This window comes from Malaclemys terrapin, chromosome 1 (genome assembly GCF_027887155.1).
Source record: "Malaclemys terrapin pileata isolate rMalTer1 chromosome 1, rMalTer1.hap1, whole genome shotgun sequence".
Classification (NCBI taxonomy): domain Eukaryota; kingdom Metazoa; phylum Chordata; order Testudines; family Emydidae; genus Malaclemys; species Malaclemys terrapin.
This window is the reverse complement of record NC_071505.1, coordinates 125,723,022-125,750,681: the sequence shown is the minus strand read 5'-3', so window position 1 is coordinate 125,750,681 and position 27,660 is coordinate 125,723,022. Positions and strand designations below refer to the sequence as shown.

The window sequence follows — 27,660 nt, the reverse complement described above, 5'->3', positions numbered from 1 at the left end:
ACTGTGAAGAGTTACAAAGGGATCTCAAAAAATGGGTGGCTGGGCAATAAAATGGCAGATGAAATTCTGTGTGGATAAATTAAAAGTAATGCACATTGGAGAACAATCCATACATACAAAATGATAGGGTCTAAATTAGCTGTTATCATTCAAGAGAAAGATAGTGAGGTCACAATGAATAGTTCTCTCTAAAAATCTGGTCAAGGTCCAGTGGCAGTTAAAAAAGCTAACAGAATATTAAGAACCATTATGAAAGGGACAATTAAGGTGACATAATATCATAATGCCATTATATAAATGCATGGTGTGCCTACACCTTAAATATCACATGTAGTTCTGATTGCCCCATCTCAAAAAAGATACATTAGAATTGGAAAAAATACAGAGAAGGGCAACAAAATGATTAGGGATATGAAACAGCTTCCATATGAGGCGAGATTAAGAAGACCAGGACTGTCCAGTTTAGAAAAGAGATTACTAAAGGGGCATATGATAGAGGTCTATAAAATCATGAATGATGTGGAGAAGAAGTGTTATTTACTCCTTCTCATAACACGAGAACCGGGGCCACCCAATGAAATTAATAGGCAGCAGGTTTAAAACAAACATAAGGAAGTACTTCTTCATATCACACACGGTCAACCTGTGGAACTCATTGCTAGGGGATGTTGTGAAGGCCAAAAATATAACTGAGTTCAAAAGAGAATTAGACAAGTTTATAGAGGATAGGTCCATCGATGGATATTAGCCAAGATGGTCAGGGACTGAACCCCATGCTCTGGGTGTCCCTAAACCACTGACTGCCAAAAGCTGGGACTGGATGACAGGGATGGATCACTCAATAAATTGCCCTGTTCAATTCATTTCCTCTGAAGCATCTGGCGATGGCCACAGTCAGAAGACAGAATCCTGGGCTAGGTGGACCATTGGTTTGACCTGTACAGCCATTCCTATTGAACACCGTGACAACATGCTAGGGTTGTAAGGATTGGTACAGCATATCTATACTTGTTTTGAGGTACCAATGTGACCCATTCATCTCCACTCACCAGTTTCTCTAAATTTAGCGCAGCAATCTGAAACACATATGCTCTGAAATCCAGTTGCACTGGCACCAAGAGGGGCTTATTAATGTTGTAGTCTTATGAATAACACTAGTAAAAAAAGGTTAAAAGTGAGGAAATGAGTTAAATATGATTGAAGTTGTATAAGCTGAAATTAGTTTGATCCTGGGTTTAGTTTGACCTTTTAGTAAACAAAGAGAGTATGAGCTTATCCTGCAAAAAAACTGAGTATAACTGACCTGAATGTCCTTAAATTATAAAAAGGACATTTGCACCTTTCCCACAAAGGAGCTTATTTAAAAGATCCTTATAAATTGTTTTGTGAGAAAGTATGAAAGAGAAAAGAGCTCTTTCAACGCGGAGGGAAGCAGAAGACTAATGGAAAGAGACAGAGAAAGACTACTAGAAGATGACGGGGAAAAAAATGAAGGGAAATAGAATGTGAGTGAGGTTGAAAGTAACAAACGTAAGTCAGTCTAGCTACTGTACTAGTTAGGTAGCTACAAAGAATATTCAGGGAGAAAACTAGAACTTAATTTCTCAGACCTTGCTCAGTTGACAAGTCAGTACTTAAGTGAGACACAGAATTACCTCTAGATCAGAGAAAGGCATTTCTGAACTTTAAGTATATTATTTAAGACAGCTGAAGTTGTCCACCACTTCCTGCAAAGTCTAGGAATGAATCCATATGGGGAAAGCCATGAATGAACCTAGGACTTGAGACCAGTCAAGGAAAGAGAAACCAAGAAGCAGAGGATCCTGTCCCATGTTCTCCAACCAGCTGCCTCACCTTGTACCTGGGTTCAGAGTAACAGCCGTGTTAGTCTGTATCCACAAAAAGAAGAACAGGAGTACTTGTGGCACCTTAGAGACTAACAAATTTATTAGAGCATAAGCTTTCGTGGACTACAGCCCACTTCTTCGGATGCATATAGAATGGAACATATATTGAGGAGATATATATATACACACATACAGAGATCATAAACAGGTGGGAGTTGTCTTACCAACTCTGAGAGGCAGTCTCTAGTCAAGTGACATCATCATAGGACCTAATCACATCAGCCATACCATCAGGGGCTCGTTCACCTGCACATCTACCAATGTGATATATGCCATCATGTGCCAGCAATGCCCCTCTGCCATGTACATTGGCCAAACCGGACAGTCTCTACGCAAAAGAATTAATGGACACAAATCTGACATCAGGAATCAAAATACTCAAAAACCAGTGGGAGAACACTTTAACCTGTCTGGTCATTCAGTGACAGACCTGCGGGTGGCTATATTACAACAGAAAAACTTCAAAAACAGACTCCAAAGAGAGACTGCAGAGCTAGAATTGATATGCAAACTAGACACAATCAACTCCGGTTTGAATAAGGACTGGGAATGGCTGAGCCATTACAAACGTTGACTCTATCTCCCCTTGTAAGTACTCTCACACATCTTATCAAACTGTCTGTACTCGGCTAGCTTGATTATCACTTCAAAAGTTTTTTTTCTCTTAATTAATTGGCCTCTCAGAGTTGGTAAGACAACTCCCACCTGTTTATGCTCTCTGTATGTGTGTATATATATATCTCCTCAATATATGTTCCATTCTATATGCATCCGAAGAAGTGGGCTGTAGTCCACGAAAGCTTATGCTCTAATAAATTTGTTAGTCTCTAAGGTGCCACAAGTACTCCTGTTCTTCTTCTTGTACCTGGGATTACGCCTGTGCAAAATGAATGGTACATCTGCATTGCAAGCAAAAAAAAAAAAAAAAAAAAAAACCAACCACCACCTAAAACCCTGGAGCACTGAGTCTCAGAGCCTGCATCACTGACTCAGGCTTGTGCTGTGGGGCTACAAATAGCAGCGTAGATATGCTCACTCAGGTTGGAGCCTGGGCTCTGAAAACCGGTGCGGGGGGAGTGGCTCCAGCCAAAGTAGGAACCTCTACGTTACTATTTTTAGCTCCATAGCATAAGTCTCAGGAGCCTTAGTCAGTTGAGCCAGGCTCTGAGACTCACTGCTGCGTGGTTTTTTCCCCCCAGTGTAGACATACCCTACACTTCAAATATTAAAAGCCTAGCTGGAGTAACATCTATGATTGATGAGAACCATGTATGATTCTCACAAGACAACTCAGTTCAAAATCCCATACAAGCCCTTCCCAAGACAGGGAATATCACCATACCACATGAAATAGCTCAAACTAAGTTATGGGCTTGATGCAGAAGTTACTGGGTTTTATACAGGAGATCAAACTAGATGATCATAATGGTGCGTTGTGGCTTTTCATCTTAACACACAGTTAAGAATCCTTGAAAACATCCAAATTCCACAATTGTAATCAGAAAGTTCCTGCAGACTGCAAGGAGAAATAGGCTTTTAAGTATTTAACATCTTGAGATTCACTGCAAAACTTTTGCCTCGGTTGAGCTTGTTGTTTTGGTAAGTGACAATGAACACACTAACCTGAATTAAATGTAAAGAGTTCCATAATATGTAGTTTTGTAGTGCAGTCTGTGAACTGTGCAGAATTGCATTATATTGCAATATGACCCACTTTTTTGGATTCTTGTTTTTAATAGGTGACAAAAGTAGAATTTAGTTTACTACATAGACGGAGTCCTGGATCCCTAGCTTGGAGTATACTGCATACTAATTAGTTTGGGCTTTCCCCCCCAGCAAAAGTCAGCCTTCTAATAAAACTTTTCCAAAGTTTAAGATTTTGTCAAACTTGCGCTTCAAGGGATTTGTAGCCCTTCCAACCCTTTCCTGCCCCTCCCCATCCAATGGATGTTAATGATGCAGATGGAAAAATAAAGAACAGCCCTCTCATGTAATGAGCTAGGGCTGAACATACTCCATGATGAGAAACTACAAATGCCTCAGGTAGTTTCACTTAGGTGTTATTCCTGTTTTTGCAGAAAGATAAGAGTAAAAAAGCCAGACTAACAGGAATTTCTCACAATCATTTTCAGGCTCATTGGTCAGTTTCACTCACTAGCTCTCCCTCCGCTTGCTAAAGCAAATACTTGTACAGCACGTACTGAGATAACAGGACATGGCAAAACTCCTATACAATTGCATTCTATTATAATTGAATGAAAGACTCTAAAATTGACCTGATGTCTCAGAGGGAACTAGCATTGGGATTCAGGGCTTTCCTCAAACTTTAGTAGTTCAATAAATTGCTCTTTGCATCTCAGTCCTGAACATTTCAGCAAACCTAGGGTTCTGTCTTTTGATTTTTCTATTACAAAAGAGTTGTAGAAACAAAGAAAATCATCCCTACCCGAAAGCAGACTGCACAGTGATGTACATACCACAAGTATTTGTCTGGGTAATATTACAAGAAGGATTTCTGACAGCATGACTTCTGGGAAAGAACTCAAGAGTATGCAGTGGTAGTACACGTCTCCGTGATTGTGGGCACTTTTGAGTTTGTATAGTTTACAGCGTTCTTTGTATTGTGTTTTTGTCACAGTGACAAGCTAAACAGATCAGTACTTGGCAGGGAGATTTCCACAGAACATTTAAGGTTATACAGGATCTGGTGCTACTTTTCCTTCTAATTCTGTACTGAGCTAAAGCCCTAGCCTGGGAACAGCGGAGGACTGTGTTGCTAGAAGTTTGTGATTCTGATGAGATATAAAACTGAGCTGACAACTTGCAACCTGTTTCATATGAGTAGCATAGATAACTCCGGGCATCCTAGTTACACACCACCTTGGGTAATTAAATGCTGCCTACCTAGTTTCCTCCTGCAGTTTAAATTGGTTCTAGGATGACCAAACATTCCAATATCAGTGGGACCTTTCTGATATTAGGGGCTTTGTTTTATACATATAACTATACCCCTACCCTGAAAAAAAGTGTCCCAATTTTTCCATACTTGCTATCTGATCACCTTAATTGATTTCTTCTTCACTTCCTGTGTTAAACTGTTGCATAGCATTGCTCTCTACATTAAACAGCCACTACATTCCACCTACAGGTGGCTGCATTTCATAGGTGGGTGTAGTGAAGATGATCTAGACTAGAGCATGTTACATTCATTTAGGATCCTTTGAAATAGAAGACACTGTATAAATGCAAGCACTATTAGGATACAGTCAAATCTGTTTTAAGTGACTGAAAGTGACCAGAATAAATGGCCTAAGAGATTAACAAAATTGCACAGAAAAAAAAAACCTCGCAGATGCCTTCAAGTGGTCTCTTAAGATTGGGAGATGGTCTGTGCTGCAGGTTTTACTGTAAGAGATACATATATAATTACACACACAAAAGTACCTTAAAAGAACATTAAAGTTGCAAAGTCAAGAACTCAAAAGTTAGGAAATGCCCTAATTAAGGTAGCCAGTTCCCTCCTGTTCCAACTGCTTGTCCCAGGTCTCCTTGCCCAGCCAGGCCTAGTCCCCACTCCGGTGGGATACTTGGTTTTCTAGCCAGGTCCCTTTGGAGTCCCACCCCTTCTAGAACATCAGTGTCCTTCAACAGTATTAAGACCCAGATAGTGAACCAAAAAGTCTTCTGCTCCCCCAGGGTCTTCAATTCCATTCTCTTCACCAAGTGACATGAAAAGACAACAACTCATCCCACCCCTATAGCTTTGAGATTTCTGTCTCTCTTCCAGTTCCCCTTTGTTCTATTGTCAGGGCACCATCCCCCCCAATCATTTCCCTCAAGTTCTGTCCAGGGCTGGGTCTAAGGGTGGGCAAGCAGGGTGCTCACACCTAACTTTGGGGGGTAGGGCTTAGCCATTTCAGGGGGACAGCTGAAAATGTTTTTCACCTAGCAAACAAATGGCTAGGGCTGCTCCTACTCTATCTCTTTACGGGACCCGCTACTAAAGTTATTGCCAACTCCTGCAGCTTATTCCTCTCTTCAGCAACTCCACCCAGAAGAAGAAGAAGAATTCTACTCAGCCTCTACCTAATCTTTCTCCTCAGGAGAGAACAGATGGTCTTAGCCTCCTAGGCATACTGAATTCCTTCTTTTATGTCAACCACCCAGCTCCTACCAGCTGGTTTTGATACCAAATTGAGCCTGACTCACCCTCTAGATGCAACAAGGTAAGCTAATTGGGCTCCCAGCCTCCTGTTAACTCTTTATTGGGTTGTATGGTGTTTGTACGCCCTATCACAAAGGCCATCCTCCTGCCAAATATCAAGTCCCTGCTCCAAAATATGGGGACCCTTGAACTGTTCAAACAAAAGGTTGCCAATTGTTTTTTACACGGACAAAACAATGTATTTTTCCTAGACTTGTTCTCAGAAACAGCCAAATAGTTTTGCCTGAAATTAAGAAAAAAAAATCAACCTGGGGCAGATATCTAGCATGGAAAATTTCAGCCCAAATGGCTAAAATTTGACAAAGTTATAAACAACTGAAAACAGGATCTGATAATGGGAGGTCCTATAATGGGCAACCTAGTGGCACTATCAGTCCCATCTAGAATCAGTTTTTTTAAAAAAGCAGCCCACAGAATACAGACACCATAGAAATTCCAAGACTTGCTGCATGCTACTAGCTGAAACATTGTGTTGAGGTATGTTACCTAAGGCATAATTTCAGTGGAGCCAGAGTAAAGAATGCACAGTGTAAAATCCAGCTCAGAATGGGCAGTGCATAGTAAACTTGAACCAAATTAAGCTCTGTGCATATCCATTCAGAATGCTGCTGCAGAGATCATTTTCCTAGCCTGGAGCTTTGAGCATGTCACCCTTCACTGGCTCCCCCTTCTCCACTACATAAAACATAAGCTACTTGTCTTCACTTTCAAGGCCCTTCACATCATGTCTTTTTGTTCTGTGTTTGTACAGCACCTAGCACAGCAGAGTCCTGGTCCACAACTGAGTCTATTAGATGCTATGATGATAACAGTAATAATAATAGTAATAATGATTATCATAATGTGGGGGCTCAAGCTCAGTATGGTAGTGCATGGTGAATCTGAACCAGGATAACTTATCAAATTAACCTGAAATGTTATCAGTCAATTGTAAACTGATTTAAGTGGATCGGGAGTTTGCTCTGATTTAACTAAACGTGTTTAAAATTATTTTAAATAAACTGGTGCTGGTTCTCCCACTAGTGTTCTACAGTGCCCTGGCAGCCTTACAAAATCTCCCAGAATGCACTGCTTCTAGAAGCTGAGCCAGGAATTGTGGGCTAGATGCCCAGAAAGCATTGTAACTGAAGTTATTTAGTACAGTTCTACTGTGAATGTGAAGCAAAACTTAAACTGGTTCAGCACAGTGGGTGTGGATGCACTGAAATATTTTTTCTTAAACTGGTTGTTACAAATGGTTCAATTCTGTGGCATAGATAATGTCTTGAAAATAGTGATTTTAATATTCCACTTCCTGGGGCATGATCCGCAGCTTAGGGAATGAGCTAGGCATGGATAGTGCACCTGTAGCAAAAGGCAGTGGCAACGTTATAAAAAGGAAATAAATGACTTGAATGAACAACTGTCAGAGACAGGAATCTGGTTGCTTTCAGCAAGTCATATTTTTCAATGTGCTTTTTCTTCCACAAGTGTAGTTAGCGTGAATAATACAAAAGGAATCTCATTTATGTTTGTTCCCTCTGTTCAATAATGCAAGTAACAGATATTTTCTGAATGAGTTCTCTTCAAGACTTCAGTGCAACTGGTTACTGCTCTTTTCCAACAGCAATCCTCTATATGAGAGTATGTCAGGTAGTGAGATTGGGAGTGAGCAGGACTGAGAATGATTGTCTTAATCTTCACATATGAAGTCCAGTGTTCCTCAGCAGCATGGGAGCAGATTTTCTAACATCAGGAAAGGCAACATCTGGAGACTGTAAGCTCTTTGGGGTTTTGTTCTGTGTTTGTACAGCACCTAGCAAAATGGGTTCCCTGTCCATGGCTAGGGTCCCTAGGAGCTACCACAATACAAATAAATAAATAATAATAATAGTACATGCATAAGTTGGCTGTGTTGGTTCAGTCATCTATGCCCTCTGTGTCTCAGCAGTTCTTGTGCACTCTTCATAGCAGAAGTCTGTGAAAAGTTCTTTATAACTCTGAAGGCATTTTACACATTGTTGGGCACTGTACCAGGCACCCGATGCACCAGTCTGTCCAGGGAAAAGATCCAAAGGGAAAAGTATCGTATGTAGTAATAGTAATCAGACAAAGACCTTTTGCATGATAATTTGTCATGTATATTACAATATGTTATGTGTGTGGCAACTCTACTTTATTGTATTTATTGGCATATCTACTCTGTACTGTATTTAGTTCTATTCCAGCGATACTGAGACCTCAGTGGTTCAGGAGCCAAATTAGTGATCAACATTACCCAAAAGAGCTACAGTAGTGTGAATTCATTGTTTCATTTACTATAGGACTATTCATATTTAAACAGTATGATGGGAAATATTTAGTTTGTTATATATATATATATTTTTTTTCTGACAGCAAATAAGTTAATAACTTAGTGTTGATAAGTTAATTGGTTAATAACATAGTAAAAGCATCCTGATTGATTAATAATTAAATCACACCAAGTTTTAATATCATGTGCTTCAAAGAGCTGCAGGAGACACATTAAAGAGTCACTTGTGGCTCATGAGTAACAATCTGAGTATCACTGTTCTATACTATAGTATTGATGTGGACTGGTGAATGCAAGGTTTATTTTTGTGTTAAAACAAGATGAGTACTTGGTTTCTGCTATATATAGGATGCCAACAGTATAATACTCAGGATTAGATTCTGTTCCTTTATATACAGCTCAGTAGCACTTTACTCTGCTAGCAGCTCCGTTGAAATGAATGGGGCTAGTTGTGGAAAGAGATAATGTTTTCACCCCTCAGCTCACAGAGAGCCAAGAAGTACTCATTGAGAGTAAGGGTGGTAGAATGCATCTCTCATTTTGCATAACATATAAGATACAGATGCTTTATTTAATGATTCACTTTGATAAAAACTGCCATGGTTTATGCACAAATTTATTTAAATTTGGAGAAAAAAAACAAAACACCAAGGTCTCCATTGAAGTCCTTGAGTTTTATCGTTGACTTCACTGGAGCTAGGATTTCAGTCACAATACTTTAAACCGTTGAAAAGGAAACTCCCAAAGCTCGCATTAAAAATACTTCTGTTTACAATTCATGTTCAAATAATTTGATCTTTTACTTTTCTTTCTGTGCATCGCTCAGATTTCTCTACACCATCCAATCCTGCAGAGTGTATCTTGAGAGGGGCTAAGCACCAGCACCACCCAATGACTTCATTAGCAATTGAAGGTGTTCTACACTTCTCTGGAGGAACTCATCACCACACAGGATCAGTTCCTTAATTAACAATACATGTACAGAATCAATATATGATTTATTTAAAAATGCCCATAGTAAATAGTAAGTAGCTCAAGGCTGGAAATTAACGAGAAAGTAGGTCTCAACTGACAAAGCATTGTTTGGAGTAAGGCGTGCAAATACCACTGTTTATTGACACCTGGGAAACGCTACCAAGCTTTCTCAATCCTCTATCCTGAAGTTAGAATCAGAGGGACTGCTGTTCCCCTGGTTAAAACAAAGGGCATGCTTCTTTGTTGCACTGCATCTAGCGCCAACATTTATATCAATGCAAAGTTAGTGCAAAATTTGTGTAAAAAACTGTACTATTTTGAACAGGTGGAAGTGACTACACAACATGCATCACAAAGGAGAATAAGGTCTGCACTAGACAGCTGTACTGCTTGGACCATTCAGGTATTTTTAAATGGGTATTATCTCCCCTCCACACCCCCCATTGTGGATGCAATTATTTCAGTCTAAAGGTGGTTTTTTTACAGTTTAATGAACTCCCTACAGGAAGGGGAATAATCTACATAAGTAAAAGTGTTTTTCTAAATGATCACAGTGATCCCTTCTGCCTTGTAATCTATAGGTGTAGACCAGGATTCAGGCCCAATGCATTTCAGTGAAATTTGGAGAATGGTCTAAAGGGATAACAAATCACTCTTGTCAAAATGTTTTACTATTTGATCTCTGCTTTTTTATCAGGTCACCCTTCTAGGAAAATAATCCGACTCTTAATTTTTTCATTCAGTTTTTTTCCTTTCAATCCAGATTCAGTTGCATTGCAAAAACATCAGAACATATTCATGGAGGTCATTATTTTATATACAGCATTCATATTTTTATTTGAAAGTCAAAGTAGTTCACATGTTCAAAACTCCTCTGAAAAAAAAGCAAAGTGTTCGGAAGAGAGGAAGGAACCCCAAACCCTTTTTATTACATGAGATAGGTGGGGGTGGAGGGAGCTCAAATTTGTAATGAGTTTGAAAATATTACAATTTATCAGGACAGTACAATGTAGATTATGTGCATTCCATTAAACCAAGGACTTGAATGCAATTTATGAAAATATGGCAAAGGATTGTAAACTGTAACACCAGTGCCACTGGACACCATTGTTAATTGATCATTGGTAGGAATTATTCCCCTAACAAATGAATAACTGCTCCAGAGCAATTGTTGAACTCCCTCTGTTGATATATCACACTCTTGCTATTATGGATTCCATGAAAATCAGCATCATCGTGAAACTGCAGCTGAATTTCCACTGTTTTTATTGCTTTTAAATCATCACCGATTGTCATTTATTTCATTTTGACACAGTTATTACTTCATAAAATCACTGACAGTTACATTTATACGTAGTTGTAAGACTTGAAGACTTGGTACCCAATGATACCAAACATAAAGGGCCTGATCCAGAACTCACTGAAGTCATATGGAAAGCTTCCTATTGACTTCAGTGGGCTTTGGATTCAGCCCAAAGAGCCAAATTCTGCTCACACTTACACCTGTGCATCCATTGAAGTCAATGGGTTTGACCGAGAGTAGAATTTGGCCCAATGTATTTCTATCATTTCCCACTCTCTCTCTTAGTTATAGGTTGTACTTTTATATAATTATGTAGGGGTCTGCCATATTCGCATCTCCATTAAACTCAGACTCCATGTTCTCAATCTATTTTTATTTCAGTATTTTTTTCCTTTTGCCACATGATGATGATTGGGAACCTGTCCTCTGTAGCCTATAAAAGTGATGTTTGTTAATATTACATAAAAATGTAATAGAAATGTGCTAAAATGTAAATGGGGCCAAAGTTTAGATTTGACAATAGGAAGGGCGTGGTAAATTGTGGGTGAGGTGAAGAAAGACAGCTCATAGCCAAGTTAGCGATAACTTAGGACATAACCCCAGGCCATTTTGTAAACTTGTTTGGTTCCAACAAGAGTTTTGGACATATGTAAATGTTCTGGTTGGATGCTATCTATACTGACAGTTATTGGAATGGCATTTACACAGTTGTTAAAGATAATGTTAAATGTTTAATATTAAATAGCCAAAGAGGGAGTAGAAGGTATTTTAATGAAGGTAGCGGAAATATAGATATGGTAAAAGATAGGCTTAATGCTAATTAATCAAGCGTATTATTGTAAATTATTTTTTTAAAGGATAGCACATTAATTTTAGATTAGCATGCTCATCCACCATCAAGATACCATTAAAAAAAGGATTATTTACCCATTCTTCTCATTCAGGGAATGGACACCCCTGGCTGCACCATTTCATTTTGGAATGCGAGTATAAAAATGCAGTGTATGGTTTTATCATACTTCCTGTTTGCTTTAACCATCTATTCTATTTTAAATTTCTGTTTTAAATGAAGTCTTTAATTCTATCACTTATGATGTCATTCACAGTCTTTGACTAAACTAAATTTATCTGTAACCACCCCAGAGCCTCAAACCTAAAGAATTTAATTTGGTTATTGGTATTATTATTTATACTGAAAATACTGATTGAAAATATTTACACTTCCGAGGGCTCACAGCTGGACCCTTTCAGAGGTCTGAGTGCAGTTGCCAAAACATCAAAGCAAATTCTGACAGCTGAGATGAGGCCTCTCAGCTCAAAGCAATAAAAGCTCTTTCAGATCAGTTTTAGTGGTTACTTGACAAGTCTCTTTAGCATAAATGAAAATTTTCAGAGTGGCCCTGGGCACAGACCCTTCGGGAGAATAACTGTCACTATGGATCAATATGCAAACCATGTAAACTCATCAGGACATCTACAATGCCATAGTAGGGCCTGATCCTGAGAGGTGTTGGGTGTTACAACTAGGTCAAACCTAGCAGTTGGAGCCAGAGTCCAGTCACAAGACAGGAGTCAAGAATCAGCTGGGTCAGGATACCAGAAGGTCAGAAGCAGGAGATAGACTGGGGGTCAGAACCACAAGTCAGGAACCAGAGTCAAGATGGGTCAGGATACCAGGAGGTCAGAGGCAGAAAACAAACTCCAGAACCACAAGGTCCAGAACCACAAGTCAGATGCCAAGAAATCAAGGACATGTTGCCACGAGGCACACAGTCCCAAGCAGAGTGGAACCCAGTTGTTCAGACAACTTAATGTTCCTGCTGCCGGCTTAAGTAGGGCCAGTCAGCTGCTTCAGGGCTCTGCCAAATGGACCTCAGGGCGGAGCCTAACCCTCGGGCTGGACTTCATGGGTCCCAGGTAAGCCATTGTCAGCAGACTGGCAAGTTGGAGTGTGGTTGTTCCCATGGCCTCTGAAGACCTAGGTTTGAACCCTGTGGGTCATGACACCAGGGACCTGCAGCTCTCATTGATGTCAATTAGAAGCTTGTGGATTTGGGTTAATGGAAGTTATAGCTGCTCAACATCTCTAAGGATCAGGCATCTAAAATCAACTCCTATGACAGTTAGCACAATGCACCATACATCCTCTCCAGCCAACGTGAAATGTCAGACTCAAAGATGGTGGCCTCTGATTCATGGGTGTAAATAGAAATTCACTACACACAATGAGCCATAGCCCTCAGTGCACCCATAATCAACCATTGCACACCATACAACCACTAACACAGCAGATGTGTTAAAACACTGAGATATAAAGCCTGCCCAAGCACCCTCAGAAATGTTGCTCCTAGAATTAAAAGTCATGCACTGTGGCACTTGTGATATACAGCTCCCTAGCTGCATGTCTCAGGTTAATGATGATGGATTTTTGTTTATGGCACCAAAGTATCTTAGCTAGAGAAAGGCCCAAGCCAACTTGGAACCAAACATCAGAGTTGTTTGGGCCTAACTCTAATGTTAGCTCTTGATATAAAAATTGTCACATTGTAAATCAGGCTATTTACAGTTTTCATTTGATACATTATACATCTTCAATTCTGATTTATACTATTTCTAATTCTTCATGTTCCCTCTTTAATGCAGCACTCATTATTGTAGATATTCTTGATTCCCGGAAAACAATTCATTCAGATCGGTAGTGGTTTTTGTTCTGGAAGGCAATCTTGGCTTGCCTGATTTATGATTTTTTTCCTCCAAGAGCTGCTGCCACAATTAAGCCAACCACCAGCACGAACATACCAACAGAAAGCAGTACCGTGATCACTATCATTCCTCCGGCCCGCCCTAAGAATGATCCATCATATGCTGAGAATCTTGTCACTAAAATGTAAAGACAAAATATTTAGAGAGTTAAAGCCATCGGGGTAGATTTTCAAACCAATGTTTCCCTTTTGTACCCTAGTGTGAGGGTGTAAGTAGTACTATTTAGTAGGGCTGTCATCGCAGTTAACAAAATAATGTAAAACTTTAGAGCCTACAAGTCCACTCAGTCCTACTTCCTGTTCAGCCAGTCGCTAAGACAAACATGTTTGTTTACAATTACAGGAGATAATGCTGCCTGCTTCTTATTTACATCACCTGAAAGTGAGAACAGGTATTCGCATGTCACTGTTGTAGCCAGTGTTGCAAGATATTTACATGCCAGATATACTAAACATTCGTATGGCCCTTCATGCTTCGATTTGTAGGATCTAAAGTTTTACATTGTTTTGTTTTTTGAGGGCAGTTACGTAACAAAAAAAATAAATTCTACATTTGTAAGTTGAACTTTCATGGTAAAGAGATTGCACTACAGTACTTGTATGAGGTGAATTGAAAAATGCTATTTCTTTTGTTTCTTTTTTACAGTGCAAATATTTGTAATAAAAAATAATATAAAGTGAGCACTGTACACGTGGTATTGTGTTGTAATTGAAATCAAAATATTTGAAAATGTTGGAAAACAACCAAAAATAATTTAAATTGATATTCTATTATCATTTAACAGTGCGATTAAAACTGTGATTAATCATGACTTTTTTTTAAATCTCACGATTAATTGCAATTTTTTTTAATGGTTTGACAGCCCTACTATTTAGACATCTAAGCCTGTGGTTTTTAGGTGCATTCAGGTACTTAGGCCTTGTTTACACACAAACTAGCAGTTTGTCTAAAGGTATATGTACACTGCAAACAGAGTTGTGATTGCAGGACAGTCTGACATACTGACATTAGCTTTAATCTAGATAGTGCAGCTAAAATAGCAGTGGATACATGAAGGTACAGAGTTCAGCAAAGGCTGGCAATAAAGGTATGTGCCCAGGGTCCCTGGCATGCCCGCACTGCCATGCTGCCACTTATTCACTGCTATTTTTAGCAGTACTAGCTCCATCAAAGCTAGCACAGATATCCCAGCCCATGCAGCAATCACTCCTCTGATTTCAGTGTAGTCGTACCCTAAACGTTTGTTTTTTTTAAGATCCATAAATTAAACTGGTGCAGTCTCCAGGTGAAATCTCTCAAATAAATTTTAAAATGGCTCATGTTAATTCAGCAAGGAATCCATTTATGCTAATTCAATAGAAGCCAGGTATAAATCAATTTAAGAGTGTCCATGCCGAGCTTTTGCACTGGTTTAATTTAATCAGTTTTTAAACCAGATAAGTTAAATCCATGCAACTTTGTGTGAAGACAAGGCATTAGATATCTAACCTAGTGCAGGAAGTTGGTGGTTACTTATTTTTAAATCTCAATCAGATTAATTATTAGTTATTATTATTTAATCCTTGTACTGTAGTGATGAATCAGGCTAAATGAAACCACGGGCCTGCTTCTCACATGCCTTCCACCTTTTTGTAGCCTTTTACACCTGCGTAAATTAACTGATTAACTGCAAAATACTTCTGGTGTAAATGATAATCCAGTCCCAAGTTTCTGCACAGTACTATGAACTGGAGAGAGAAAGGCTAGTGTTAAAATACCTTTAGCAGCGCAGCTTATTATCCTGTAACAGGGTGATTTTATGACTCAGAATGACAGGAGCTTAATGAGAATGACTGAAGTGACTTTTTCACTATGTTAGGGACTCACCATTGTTTGTTTGTATGGCATCTGACCAGCCTGTGTGAGCTCTTATTACCGCATTTTCATCCAAAATAAAGAAATTTACCCTTAAATAAGCATGGTAAAAAATAAACATTAGACATTCTCTTAAACAGGATCATACAAAATACCACTGTATGTTTAGTGCAGTTGTTAGCTCTGGATTGTTTTTAACCTAGGATAATATTGTCCACCATAATCAATAGCAAACTTTTTTTTATGATGGAAAATTGCTGTCACAGCCTGTTCTCGGTCTTCATAAAGAAGGACCTTCTGACTCCCATCCCACCATTACTTGAAATGGTTCCTTACTAAGATGGGCCCATGTCCAAAATGTTGAATTGGCATTCAGCTCTAAAGCTCACCTATATTTGGCGGGAGGGTTTTTGGACCTAGTGTTTTGGTTTGGTTCTGTCACTGTCTCTTATCACCTAAGAAACTATCTGCATGTTTCAAAACTCTGCATGGATTCGCTCCTCCCTTCCTCTTTGACTTCATATCCACCCATACTCTTCTATCTCCACATTTCATTCTTAATTCATCCATGTAAGTGGAATTCTTTCTTTAATCTCTCTCTGAGTCACTTTACGGGCCTGATTCAAAGCCCATTGAAATCACTGGAAAGATGTCCTTTGAACTTGGTAAGCTTTAGACCAGGCCCTTGTTCTCCACCTATAACTTTTCTTTTTGTCTGAGTTTACAATTATGAACTATCACTTATGGTATTTGGTAATAAGGAAGCTTTCTAAAGATAATGCATTGCATTACTTAGAGCATTTTGATTTTCAGAAGAAGGTGCAATCAGAAAAATAGAAAAACAGTGCATGCATCCATTGCATCTACACAAGCTGGCATTGTACACTCAGATGCCCATATGTGCTTGCAAAATGGGATTCTGCCTCCTTGATTCTTAAGGCTATGTCTACATGGCACTATTGTCAGTCAGGGGTGTGAAAAAAAACACACCTCTGACTGACAAAAGTTTTACCGAGAAAAGTACCAGTATGGACAGCGCTTTGTTGGCAGGAGATGCTCTCCCGCCGACATAGTTACCACCCCTCATTAGAGGTGGTTTTATTTTGTTTTATTTCTCCTGCCAACAAAGAGTGGTGTATCTTATAGTAGAGATAGTCTTAGCTGCCCTAGCCTCAGCATAAGTTAGACTAGGTATGGGGCTGCTGTAACTTGTAACAGTTGGCTATGAACTCTAAGGCTTATCTATAGAGTGTGGCAATGTGAACTAGAGGGGTGCGATTTCTGAAGTGCACCAATATGTTGTGCACTTCTGGCCTGTGTAGACCATGCTGATGTGCAGTATATGCTCCTCAGTGCACATTGTCGTAAATCTGCTTCAAACAGCACTCAATTAATGTGCACAAGGGAACTTAGTTAACACCAGCAAGGTCTACATGATCCAATTAGTGCACAACACCCTGGTGCACTTTAGAAATCACACCCCTCTACCGTGCATTGCTGCACTGTGTAGACAAGCTGTAAGGATCCATACCCAGCTGTGAATTGGAAGAGCCCTTTCAATTCCCTAGCACACCTTCTAGGCTGTAGTGGGGATTGGTTGGCATGGGAGCCAGGTCTGCCAGCTTTATGCCAGCTCTGAACCCACACCCCACTACCTACCACTGGAATTCTCAACTAGAGCTGGGTAAGAAATGGTTTTCCCGTCCTCCAAAAAATGTTGAGATTTTGAAAAATGTTCCCATCCTAAATCAGGACAAAAAGTCAAAATCTCAAAATTTTAATATTTTTAAATGTACTATGATTAGCTTAAATTTAGAAACAAAATGTGGTTTCAAACCAGAAAACTGACAGTTTTTTGCTTAGAAAATCTCAAAACAGGACGCTTTAACAATTTCAAAAGTTTTTTCAACATTTTTTCGAGTTCAGAAATTTGTCAAAACTGATCCTTCCCCATGAAAAGTTTCCGTTTTGACAAGTCAGCAGTTTTCAATTAAAAAACATTTTGTCAACAAATTCCTAACCAGCTCTAGTCTCAGCCCAGCAGCTCTGACCAGATTCTGAATACTTTGCAAAGGGGCTGGAACCAGAGTGGAGAATTTGTCCTGTGTACATAAGAGCCCATTTTTGAATGCATATGTATGTTTTTTAAGAGAACCTTTATTTTGTCTTCCCCGGAATATCTCAATCCTAAGGTAGTTGTGGAGCCTGAAAGGTTCATCTCTAAAACCATTGTGTTTGGTTTCAGTGGGTGTCTAAACAAAATGTATTAAACACTAGGGACCATGAATCAGAAGTAAGTAAGTTGCATTTTTTGGAGTGCACTTCTCCTGAATTATAGTGGAAATGACTGACCCACACAGGGCAGGAAACAATTCTTAAACAACTCTGAGCCTAGCATGTTTTAAAAAAACAAAAACAAATATTTAACCCTTTTTATATTTGCTAGAGAAAGGAAACCCTCTCATGCTTTCATGTTGCCAGCATCACCTTGTGTAAAGAGTACTGACTTACCAAAGTCTAATATTTTAGCCCTACTGAATGCACTTTCATTTCAGTTGGCTCATACGGTACCTGTAAATCGACGATGGCTGAAGGGCTCGATTGCAGAAGGGGCCTTTAGGTTTTTCACAGACTTCTACCCCCACCTGGTAGCCTACGACTGTGATCAGCTTGTAGTTCCCATCATCAATGTCCATGCTCACAAGATCCCTGGCTATTCTACATGAGACACTCTTGAATTCTCCCGCAAAGTAAACTTGGGCAGTAGAGGAAGAGTAGAGGGATTTGATCTGATCGGTGTCTGTCACAGCTTGAAAAAGGACAGCATAAAAACTTCACATTAATCATATGACCAATCAATGCAGCAAGACCATAACCTATTACTGATGCTGTGGTTTGAAGATGTTATCTGAGGGCTCAAGCATCCCTCAGGGGAGTAAGGAACCATAAGGTGCCCCTTTCTCTCCGCTGTGTAGGCAACATGGGTTGTAATGTCTGGGAGAAGTAGCTGCCCTGGGGGTGTTAGTCCCTCGCCAGTGCAGATAGGCGAGGAGTGGATAGAGGATTGGCACAGGATGAGCTGACACAGAGGAGGGGAAGTAGGTTGCAGGAAAAAGGTTGGCACAGCTTACATCCTCCATGGAACAAGTGGGAAACAGGATCTGAATTGGGACTGAGTCATAATTCAGTCCCTGTTCTTTACTCCTCGGCTAGAACAAATATGTCCTGACCCTTTCCCAGGGACAGATTGCAAGGTGCCAACCTAGTCCTCATTGTCTGTATTAATGAGGGAAGAAAGGATGGTGTGAAAATAGAACTGAACTTTGAAAATGATTTTCTCTCCCAACTTTATAGTGTGCACATAACTCACAGGCCACAACCATGGTGCCTCAACTAAGCAACATCGTGACTAGCCAGAGGCCACAGTAGTATATGGACTGAGCAGTGTGGGGATCTATAGGGCATGGATTGGATAACATGTCTACTTGCAGGAAAAACAGAAAAAACTTTACTGGAAATTCTCTTTGAAAAATGTTTCCACCTTTCTTACAGGTAAAAGCTTAAAACAAAAATTTTCTGAGTAGCTGTCCCTGAAGGCCACAGCCATGTTGCAGGGAATGAGAAGCCTCCAGGATAATTATAGGGCACAGATGTGATGCCTGTGTCCTGGCCTTACAGAGCCACTAACGATGCCCACAACCCATGCAGTATGCATGGGATTATGAATAGGGGAGCAAGAAAAGCCCCCAAAAAGAAGCAAGAATTTATTTTTAAAAAATAGAAAAAAAGAGAGAAAGACAGATGAAAAGGAGAAGAAAGAATGGAGACAGAAGAGAGGACATGTCAGAGAGGGAGAACAGGCAGAAAAAAAGATGCCGCACATGTGTCAGAGCATATGGCACAAGGATACAGGTGGACAAGTTAAAAGAATCGACACATTGAAAGAGAAAAATCAAGAATACACCATACCTGGCAAAGCAACTTTATCACCAACAGCCGCTACTGCTGGTCTAATCGTGGTGGGTGTGAATTGAGAGGAAGAAATACACTTAGGAATATTAACAATGAAAGATGAACTCATTCTTGCTGCTAAAATCACGCTCGCATTTGGAAAGAAATCTAGTGCTGGAAATGAAAGAAAGATAATGTTAGAGCAAATTTGTCTCCATGTAAATATATGATGACCAGGAAATTTAGCTAATGAATATTGATATATTTATTAGAGCTGATGGGGAAATAAGTTTTTCCCATCATGAAAAATCTCTGAGGACACAATTTTTTTTTTTCATTTTCATTGACATTTTTCAGGTGGGGGGGAGGGTTCGATGAAAACGAAAATTGTTCAACAAAATGGAAACCTTTTCACAAGAACTTCCTTTTAGTTGAACAGCCATTTTCCACTGTAAAAATGTTCTGATAGACAATTTTGGACCAGCTTCGCTATTTATCTTGTGCTTTTTTTTTTTTTTTTTAATGCTATAGACACTCAAGGAACAGATCAAATGTTTAGGAGAGAATCTTAGTTATCTTAATTAGGTGAATGTACCTATGAAACTTATGGTTTGCGATTACTACTAACGTAACTGGTTTTGAGTTCCTCACTGGGTCTGTGATTGGGAGCGCAGCAGAAGCCCGTCTTGAGTGGGGCATACCTTACCTTGTTCTGTCACAATCCCTCTGATAATATAATTATTGCTTTATATATCTATGTTGAAAAACATAAACAACATCTACTAACCTAAGAACTAAGCTTACTAGCCTCTGTGAAAAAGATGTGCTGCCACTCTGCTAAAGCATCACTCCTTGCTATTTAAAGGAATTGAAGAGTAACGCACTGTTTGATTTTAATAAATTGTTAATCCATTTTAAAATAATCTATTTTCAAAACATAGGGCCAGATTCTCTGTTACTCCAGTCCAGCCCTGAGCACAGGGCCCATTGGAAGCAGGGGAAGATGTGGCTTGAAGCTATGTTTGCACTTCCCTAATTGTGGCCCCAGTCCCAACCCAAAAGCTTTGATGCTTCCATTTTCTAAATTCAATGCCCAGGTGAGAAGCCAACCTCTCTCCAACAGCTATTGAAAAAGAGGAGGATGCTGTCCCTTGAGTCTGTTTGGGAGCCCCATCTTTCCTAGGGGAAAGCCATTAGGTAGTATGTGACTGATAAATTCCTACCCGGTCCTCTGACTCTGGAAAGGAGAAGGAAAATTCCCTCTGACAGTTCACTTCCTCTGTTCTCAGAGCCTTCTGCTATTTTAACCTTCCTGCAGCTTTCTTGCTGCTGTGGTGGAGGGAATGTGAAGAGTAGTAAAGCCTCCACTGCTCCACTCTTCCATCAGCTCTCTTGGCTGCAGAGAGGCTTGGGATTTTGGTTCTCTACCTCTCCCCCAGCCCTACTTTTCAGTCTTCCTCCTAGCAAATAGCCCCAGCACCTGCCACTGCTGATGCCCACTACTTTCCCAAGCAGCTGCAGAATGAATCTCATCTAATTCTTGTCAGCTTCATTGTTGCCCACATGATACTGAACAGCAGCTGTGAAATCTCAAATCGTCGGTTTTCACTCTGTTGCTGCTTCAGGGGTCTCGAAGCAGCAGCAGAAGCACTGGGGCTGTCTCACTGCAGACTTAGGAAGACAGAACTGCAATGGCATACATTCTGTTCACAGCTGGAAGGGTTTCTGCATAACCATAAGGACCAGAACCCTTAAAATAAAATAGAAGAAAGCAAGCTTAGATTCTTCAGAAGCTGTTGGCAACCATCTGGGAAAATTTCTTACTTGCAGTGGACAAGTTAGTTTTTCAAGCTCTCTGTGTGGGTATTATATGGAATCAGTAACAAGTCAGTTTATAGTGAGAAGCATTTGTAGTTATAAAACATTAATATAATAGCTAGTTTAAATATCAGCCTTTATACACTTAAAAACAACTCTTCTGCCACTCACGGAGGTGGTTTTATTATGCCGATGGGAGAGCTGGGGAGACGGGAGATGCGCTGCAGCGGCGCAGCTGCATCATTGCAGCTGCACCACTGCCAGGAGCGCCCCCAGCTTTTCTGCCACCTTAGGCGGCGGAAGGTCCTGCCGCTGAAATACCACCGCGGTTGCGGCCCCCCAAATTGTAGCGCCCTAGGCGACCACCTAGGTCGCCTAATGGGTTGCGCCGGCCCGGACCACTGCACCACTATACGTGTAGACATGCCCTGAATCTAAAACTTAACTTTTGTTTAAATAACCAGATATGTACATTCTTTAAGTAAATCTTTTAATTAAAATGGGTTTTGCCCAGGTTGTAGTAATTTCCTCCAACGCCAGTGCAAACCAGAAAGTGAAACTGACTAGAAAGGGACTACAAAGAAAAATGAATGATCTAGTCTAATTTCACTCTTCAAGATGAGTGAAATGCAAAGTATAAACAGACAGCCTCACTAATGGAAAGTAAATTAGATTTGTTTAGAGTTAGATTTTCTGCTGATCACTTCAGTGATGCCACTCGAGCTATCTGATATGAGTCTCCAGTTCAGCAAGGATGTGTATAAGGATGTGTCTAACTTTAAGCCCATGAGAACTCCCATTGACTTCAATGAGACTACTCATATGCTTAAAGTTAGACACAAGCTTAAGTATGTTGCTGAACTGGGGCCTAAAACTAATGTAACAGAATGGAGAATCAGGCCCTTAATATTCTCTAATGCAGGGGTTCTCAACCCTTTTCTCTGAGGCCCACCACCAGTGCCACAATAACTGCTTTTCTGCATATAAAAGCCAGGGCTGGCACTAGAGGGTAGCAAGCAGGGCAGTCACCTGAGGTCCCACACCACAGGGGCCCCCGCAAAGCTAAGTTGCTCAGGCTTCAGCTCTGGATGGTGGGGCTCAGGGTTCCACACTTCAGCCCCATGTAGTGGAGCTTCAGCTTTTCTGCCCTGGGCCCCAGAAAATCTAATGCCAGCCATGCTTGGCGGCCCTCCTGAAATCTTCTCACAGCCCCCTAGGGGGCCCCAGACCCCTAGTTGAGAATGCTCTAATGTACGGTTAGTAATGACTGGGGTTTTTTTTACATGTGACTTTTAACCTGACGGTATTCCCTTAGTCACCTCTGAGATAAAGCTTGGGCTCTCCTGTGCTTGCTGGAAGACCAGGTACAGCATTTTAGTCCGCCTGGATACCAATGTAATGTGAGCCAGTTCATTGTGCTCTCTACATGGCCTCTGGACATTTGTCCTAATGCTAATTCTTTTTCTTTTTGCATTCTGATGTACTGATTTCAGTTGTATGCAGTGTAGCTCTAGCCCTGTGGGTCCCAGAATATTAGGGAGACAAGGTGGGTGAGGTAATATCTTTTATTGGACCAGTTTCTGTTGGTGAGAGAGACTCGCTTTTGAGCTACACAGAGCTCTTCTTCAGGTCCGGGAAAGGAACTCCCAAGCGTCTGTTCCACCTTGCATTTTGTTACGACCCTGGAAGTCCCTTTCCCCAGACCTGAAAAAGAGCTCTGTGTAGCTCGACAGCTTCTCTCTCTCACCAACAGAAGTTGGTCCAATAAAAGCGATTACCTCACCCACCTGACCTTGCCTCTCTGATTTCAATTTTGTTTACTTTGTTATGCTAAAGACCCTGATCTTTCAGTCCTTAGGCAAAACTCCCATGGAATTTTTCTTGCTTGAGGACTGCCGGGCTGGAGCCAAAGGGCCCGACTCAGCTCCGAATAGAAACCCAGAGCAACTTGATTGGGTTGAACTGTCTTACTTTAGGTTTACACTGGTATCACAGAGAGCAGAATCTGGCCCAAAATGTAAAAATAAATAGTGCCATTAATGAATTACTAACAGTAGATTATATTCTAATACCTCCTTTCATTCAGAAAGAATCAACAGTTATTTAAAGAATGTACTTATCACTCATCAAAGACCTGATCCAACTCCTGTTAAAATCAATGGAAAGACTCTCATTGTTTTCAGGCAGTATTGGTTTGGGCGGTAAATGAACACATTATTATACACATAATGAAATATGCTGTGAGCTTCATTTTCAGAGGCGCTGAGCACCTGTACCTCCAATGACTGCTGAAAATCAACCTCTATATGAATACTGAATTCAGGGTGAAGAAAAGGGTCAAGAATAGGTGTGTTCGACCTTAAAAATGTCACACTCCTATAAAGACTAATAGGATCTCTATCTGCACTACTTGTACTCTAAATTAGGGTGACCAGCTGTCCTGTTTTTAAAGTTTTTTGGGACTTTTTCTTATATAGGTGCTTATTACCCCCCATCCCCTGTCCTGTTTTTTCACAGTTGCTATCTGGTAACCATAACTCTAATGATAACTAAAATGCACATATAGATAAATGAAGTGACCTTACACATTTCTCCTATGCATGTGCACTATTTATCTTCCTTTGACTAAGACAGTGCAGAACATTACCAACAACTTTCCTGCCTTTAGTATTCTATCACCCTTTGGAAACTGGTTTGGGAGCATTCTGATCAGTGTGACAGATACTGCTGAATTACAAGATTGTTACAATATATAAGTTTGTTGCAGTATCTCAGGCACATTTTTCTTTCTTCTTCTTACTAACTACGCCAGGAGAAAGGAGATCATACATTCTGGTACTTTCCTAATACCATTTTTCATTTTGGCTTCAATCTAGATAGTTTCTTTTTGCCTATTATTCATGTAGCATGGAGTTTTAATTTTTTTTCTTTGTTCTGTACACATATCAGATTTAAAGGACAAAATTCTTTTCTCAGTTACACCTGTGTAAATCTAGAGTAATTTGATTTATTATTAACTTTATTATTATTACCTATTCTTATTGTTTTATATAGTGCCATGTGCATGCATGAGCTGTACATATCAGTAATTTTTTTAAGGAAAAGGTATAATTTCTTGCCCACAGTATGTCAGTGGAAGTTGAAGTCCATGGAGATACTTCAGACCTATGCTGGTGTCAATGATGGCAGAATTTGGCCTGAAATGGTTCAAAATTCTCTATCAAATAGAGTTAGGTTTTACAATCGAGGATTCATGTGGGAAATACGTATAAATCTTCTAATAAAAAATTTATTTGCCTGTAAAACTCCTTATATGTATGGCTCTACATAAATAATAATAGCAATATCTGAAATAAAACTAAATATTGCTATATTGTTTCCTGTTCATCTAAACCTGGGTTGCGCTGTTACAGCATCAATTCAGCTGAGCATTACTAAACATAAATACATTAATCCAAAGCATAAAATCCAATGTAGCTTGCTACTACTGAAACAGAAAAGTGGTACTTACAGATTTTGTCTAAACTGGACAGTTGAACAGCCCATCCTATTCCAAGGCAGCCAGCAAAGCAAATCAGCTGAATTAGCTTCATTGCTGTAATGTGAAGGGATTAGTCTAGCTTGGTGGACAACTGAGAAGTAAGTTTCTTGGTCTGTAGATTTTCTGCCTTGGAAAAGTGGGAGGGATTTGCATTCATTAAACAGGTGCATAGAAGGGGGATGGGAGAAAAGGAAGAGAAGAGACAAGGGAGATGCATGTACTAGATAAAGCTGCAATTCTTGTCACACAGTGAGGCAACAACATGGGTGTAAAGGTAATGGGAACTTTAAGGACTTGATCCAGTAAAGGGCTTAGAAGTAGGGGCTTAGGTCCTTTCCTGGATCTGGGCCTAAATGCTCAAGAGAGCAGTGAGAGGACTTCTGCCCATTGGCGATGACCAACCTGCTCAGAGAGCTTTGCATGAGAAATAATTTCTAAATGACATTCAGCTAACTGATCCATTTCATAGAGAAAATCACAACCTAATTTCTTCTTCTTTAAATGAAATAGAGAGAAGATGCTTGTGTTAAAGATGATGCACACAGCTGATATAAAACACATACTGATGAAATAATAACCTATCCAAAACTCTCAGTGCTACCATATCTTTCCATAAGGCACCCAAGGAGAAAAGGAAAGATAAGTGGAAGGTAAAAGAGAACCTATAAACTCTAGGAGTCAGCATTCTAATAGTGGGGAGCTTTGGTTTAGTTAATTTCAGTCAATTTGAGAGGATGAGCTATATCTTTACTCCACTATAAATACTGTATCATTTTTTTTCAGGGGGAGAGCCAAGATTAGTCATTTTTATAATGCAGGGACTGAGGATCTTATCCAGGGCTCCTTTAGGTCTACCTTCAAAAGTTTAACATAACGGGATCTTTATATAGTAGATATGAGTAAGTGATAAATTACCCACTACACAGAAATGTATTCCTACAACTTTCAAACCAAAGGTGGGACAAAATCCATCTAGTAAGCAAGAAGTTTTTTCTCAATATATTATACCGTAGTCTGTAAGAGTAGCTTCTATCTGTACTTTATGCTCAAGAGTGTGGTGAACCCTAGGTACATCAACTTTATTTTTGGAGGAAATAATATACCCATTTTCTTAAATCCCTGAATATTGCTATAAGCCAGGAGGACTGAGGAAGCCTGGATGACATATACTCCAATCCTCCAGAGAAAACTGAGGCATTGGAGGCAATTGCTTAGAATTTCCTACTAGATTTTTGATGAAGCTAAACATAGAATAAAAGTCAAATGTTCCTGTCCACTTTTGGATCTAGAATACTAACCTTAGCTAGGACTGAAGCCCTTCAAGCTAAATGGTGTGGTATATAGGCATTGGTGTTGGAGATTCATGAGTAAACGGAACCAAGTAAATGGAAGTCTGCCCTCTGAGTCTGTAATGAATTGTTGCCTGATATGTCTTTCATTTAAGAGGTAAAAAACAAGAAATCCATTTCTGGTCAATTAGGATCACATGACACAAAATGGAATTGTTAATCCCAGTGCACTAGCCAGATTCAAGTGTGGATAATGTCATTTTGTTCATGTAAATTCCGTTGAGAGTATCAATTGGCGAAATGGTTATTAATAGTTATTTGTATTGTGGTAGTGCCTTTGGGGCTTCACTCAGGGATCAGGGGCCTATTGTGCTAGGCAAACGGATGGGGGCAGGTGAAAGCACCATGTATCAGGAAGACAATTATGATAAGTGTAATAAGCATCAGTCACAGTACACCAGCTACCTCCCCATTGTCACAGTTTTGTATGTCTTTTCCTGCATAGGTCTTTTCCTCTTAAAAAAACTATAGTGTGATGTAATGTAGTGCTGCTAGCAAAGAATGTCTGCCACATTCCACTCCAGAGCTGGCTGCATTCCAGTAGTGGGTGGGTGGGGTTTGAGGTCTATAAAGCATTTTTGAGATGCCTCTGGAAGAAAAGTGTTGTGTAGTTTTAATATTATTTTTCCAAAAACATCAGCTGTGGGTAGCTCTCCCTATATAAACACAATGAGCCAGCAGCTGTTCTAACTGGCAGTTCCAGATGGTCATAGTTCGTTCAGATTGGTTGCTCTTTAGCAGCTAATTACCTTCCCAGCTAAATGTGAGACTTTTTTTTTTTTTTTTTTTTAGGGACATGGTTCATGTCAAGTCTTAATAGGAGAGCAGCAATGTGTGGATCTGATCGTAGAACTTTGTGAATATTTTAACCTTATGACTTAGAAGTTGGGCTAATGGAGCCTCTGTGGCATCAGAATGTGGATTGCTTAATCAAATTCCTGATGATGCTACTGCAGTTCCCTTTCCCATCCATAAATCCTAACTGGAAAGAACTGCAGGCTGTTCCAGACATTCCTTTAAAACTGGTTTCCTGGAGAATGAAAATAGGTACAGTTTGGTCTTTCAAAAGGAAAACCCTGAATTTACATAGTACGCTGGGAGGGAAACCTCTGCCTTCCCATTCAGCATACAACAGACTGCTACTCCCTGGTGTGTACTGTAATACCACATAATCTTTGGTCTATAATTCCTGTAATTTAAAACAGGAATCCGCTGCATTCAGGGAGTTCCTTTTTTCCATAGCCCAGATAAAAGCATGAGACATAATTGCTACTCAATGATTTTATTATGCTCACTTAGGCATTCAGCCCTTGCAGGTAAATACATTGAACTTCAGAGCATTTCTTCAAGGAGCAGCATCAGCACTCAGATTGAATATGGACAGACATGAATGTTGTTTTCTTTCTAAGGGGTCGAGGAGTACACCTTGCAATAACTCACAAATTGAGAACTGTATGGTTTCTGCAAGGGCAGTTGAAGAAGAATTAAAAAATAATCTCCAGATCTACTCTATCCTTGGTTTGTTGGCTGAGATGGGTGACAAAATGTGAGATGGTGCTAATTTTGGTGTGAATGGACTGAGTGTAACAAACTCATCTCACAGCCACATGACTGATAGAGTCTAGTAACAACTTCAGTCACAGCCAGCGTGGGCTGGATAAGAACTGGTGATTTGTGGGAG

At 39.9% G+C, this 27,660-nt stretch overlaps 1 protein-coding gene across 1 annotated transcript; it reads right to left on the bottom strand.

The window, feature by feature from the left end:
• Positions 1-10,651: 10,651 nt before the first annotated feature.
• Positions 10,652-24,698, bottom strand: UPK2 (uroplakin 2). The gene is made up of 5 exons (XM_054038283.1): positions 24,601-24,698; positions 19,290-19,445; positions 17,892-18,129; positions 15,333-15,412; positions 10,652-13,583 (listed from the first exon to the last, which is right to left on the bottom strand). The coding sequence occupies exons 1-5, from the start codon at positions 24,680-24,682 to the stop codon at positions 13,441-13,443; spliced, it is 699 nt and encodes a 232-aa protein (XP_053894258.1). The 5' UTR covers positions 24,683-24,698; the 3' UTR covers positions 10,652-13,440.
• Positions 24,699-27,660: the final 2,962 nt, after the last annotated feature.

What these genes read in the sequence shown, in the direction of transcription:
- UPK2 (XM_054038283.1), bottom strand. Translation starts at nt 24,682, where the DNA reads ATGAAGCTAATTCAGCTGATTTGCTTTGCTGGCTGCCTTGGAATAGGA. An exon ending in CAGCCATCGTCGATTTACAG is followed by an intron (nt 15,413 to 17,891) that starts GTACCGTATGAG and finishes TGCTTATTTAAG; the next exon opens with GGTAAATTTCTTTATTTTGG. An exon ending in TGCCATACAAACAAACAATG is followed by an intron (nt 13,584 to 15,332) that starts GTGAGTCCCTAA and finishes TTTACATTTTAG; the next exon opens with TGACAAGATTCTCAGCATAT.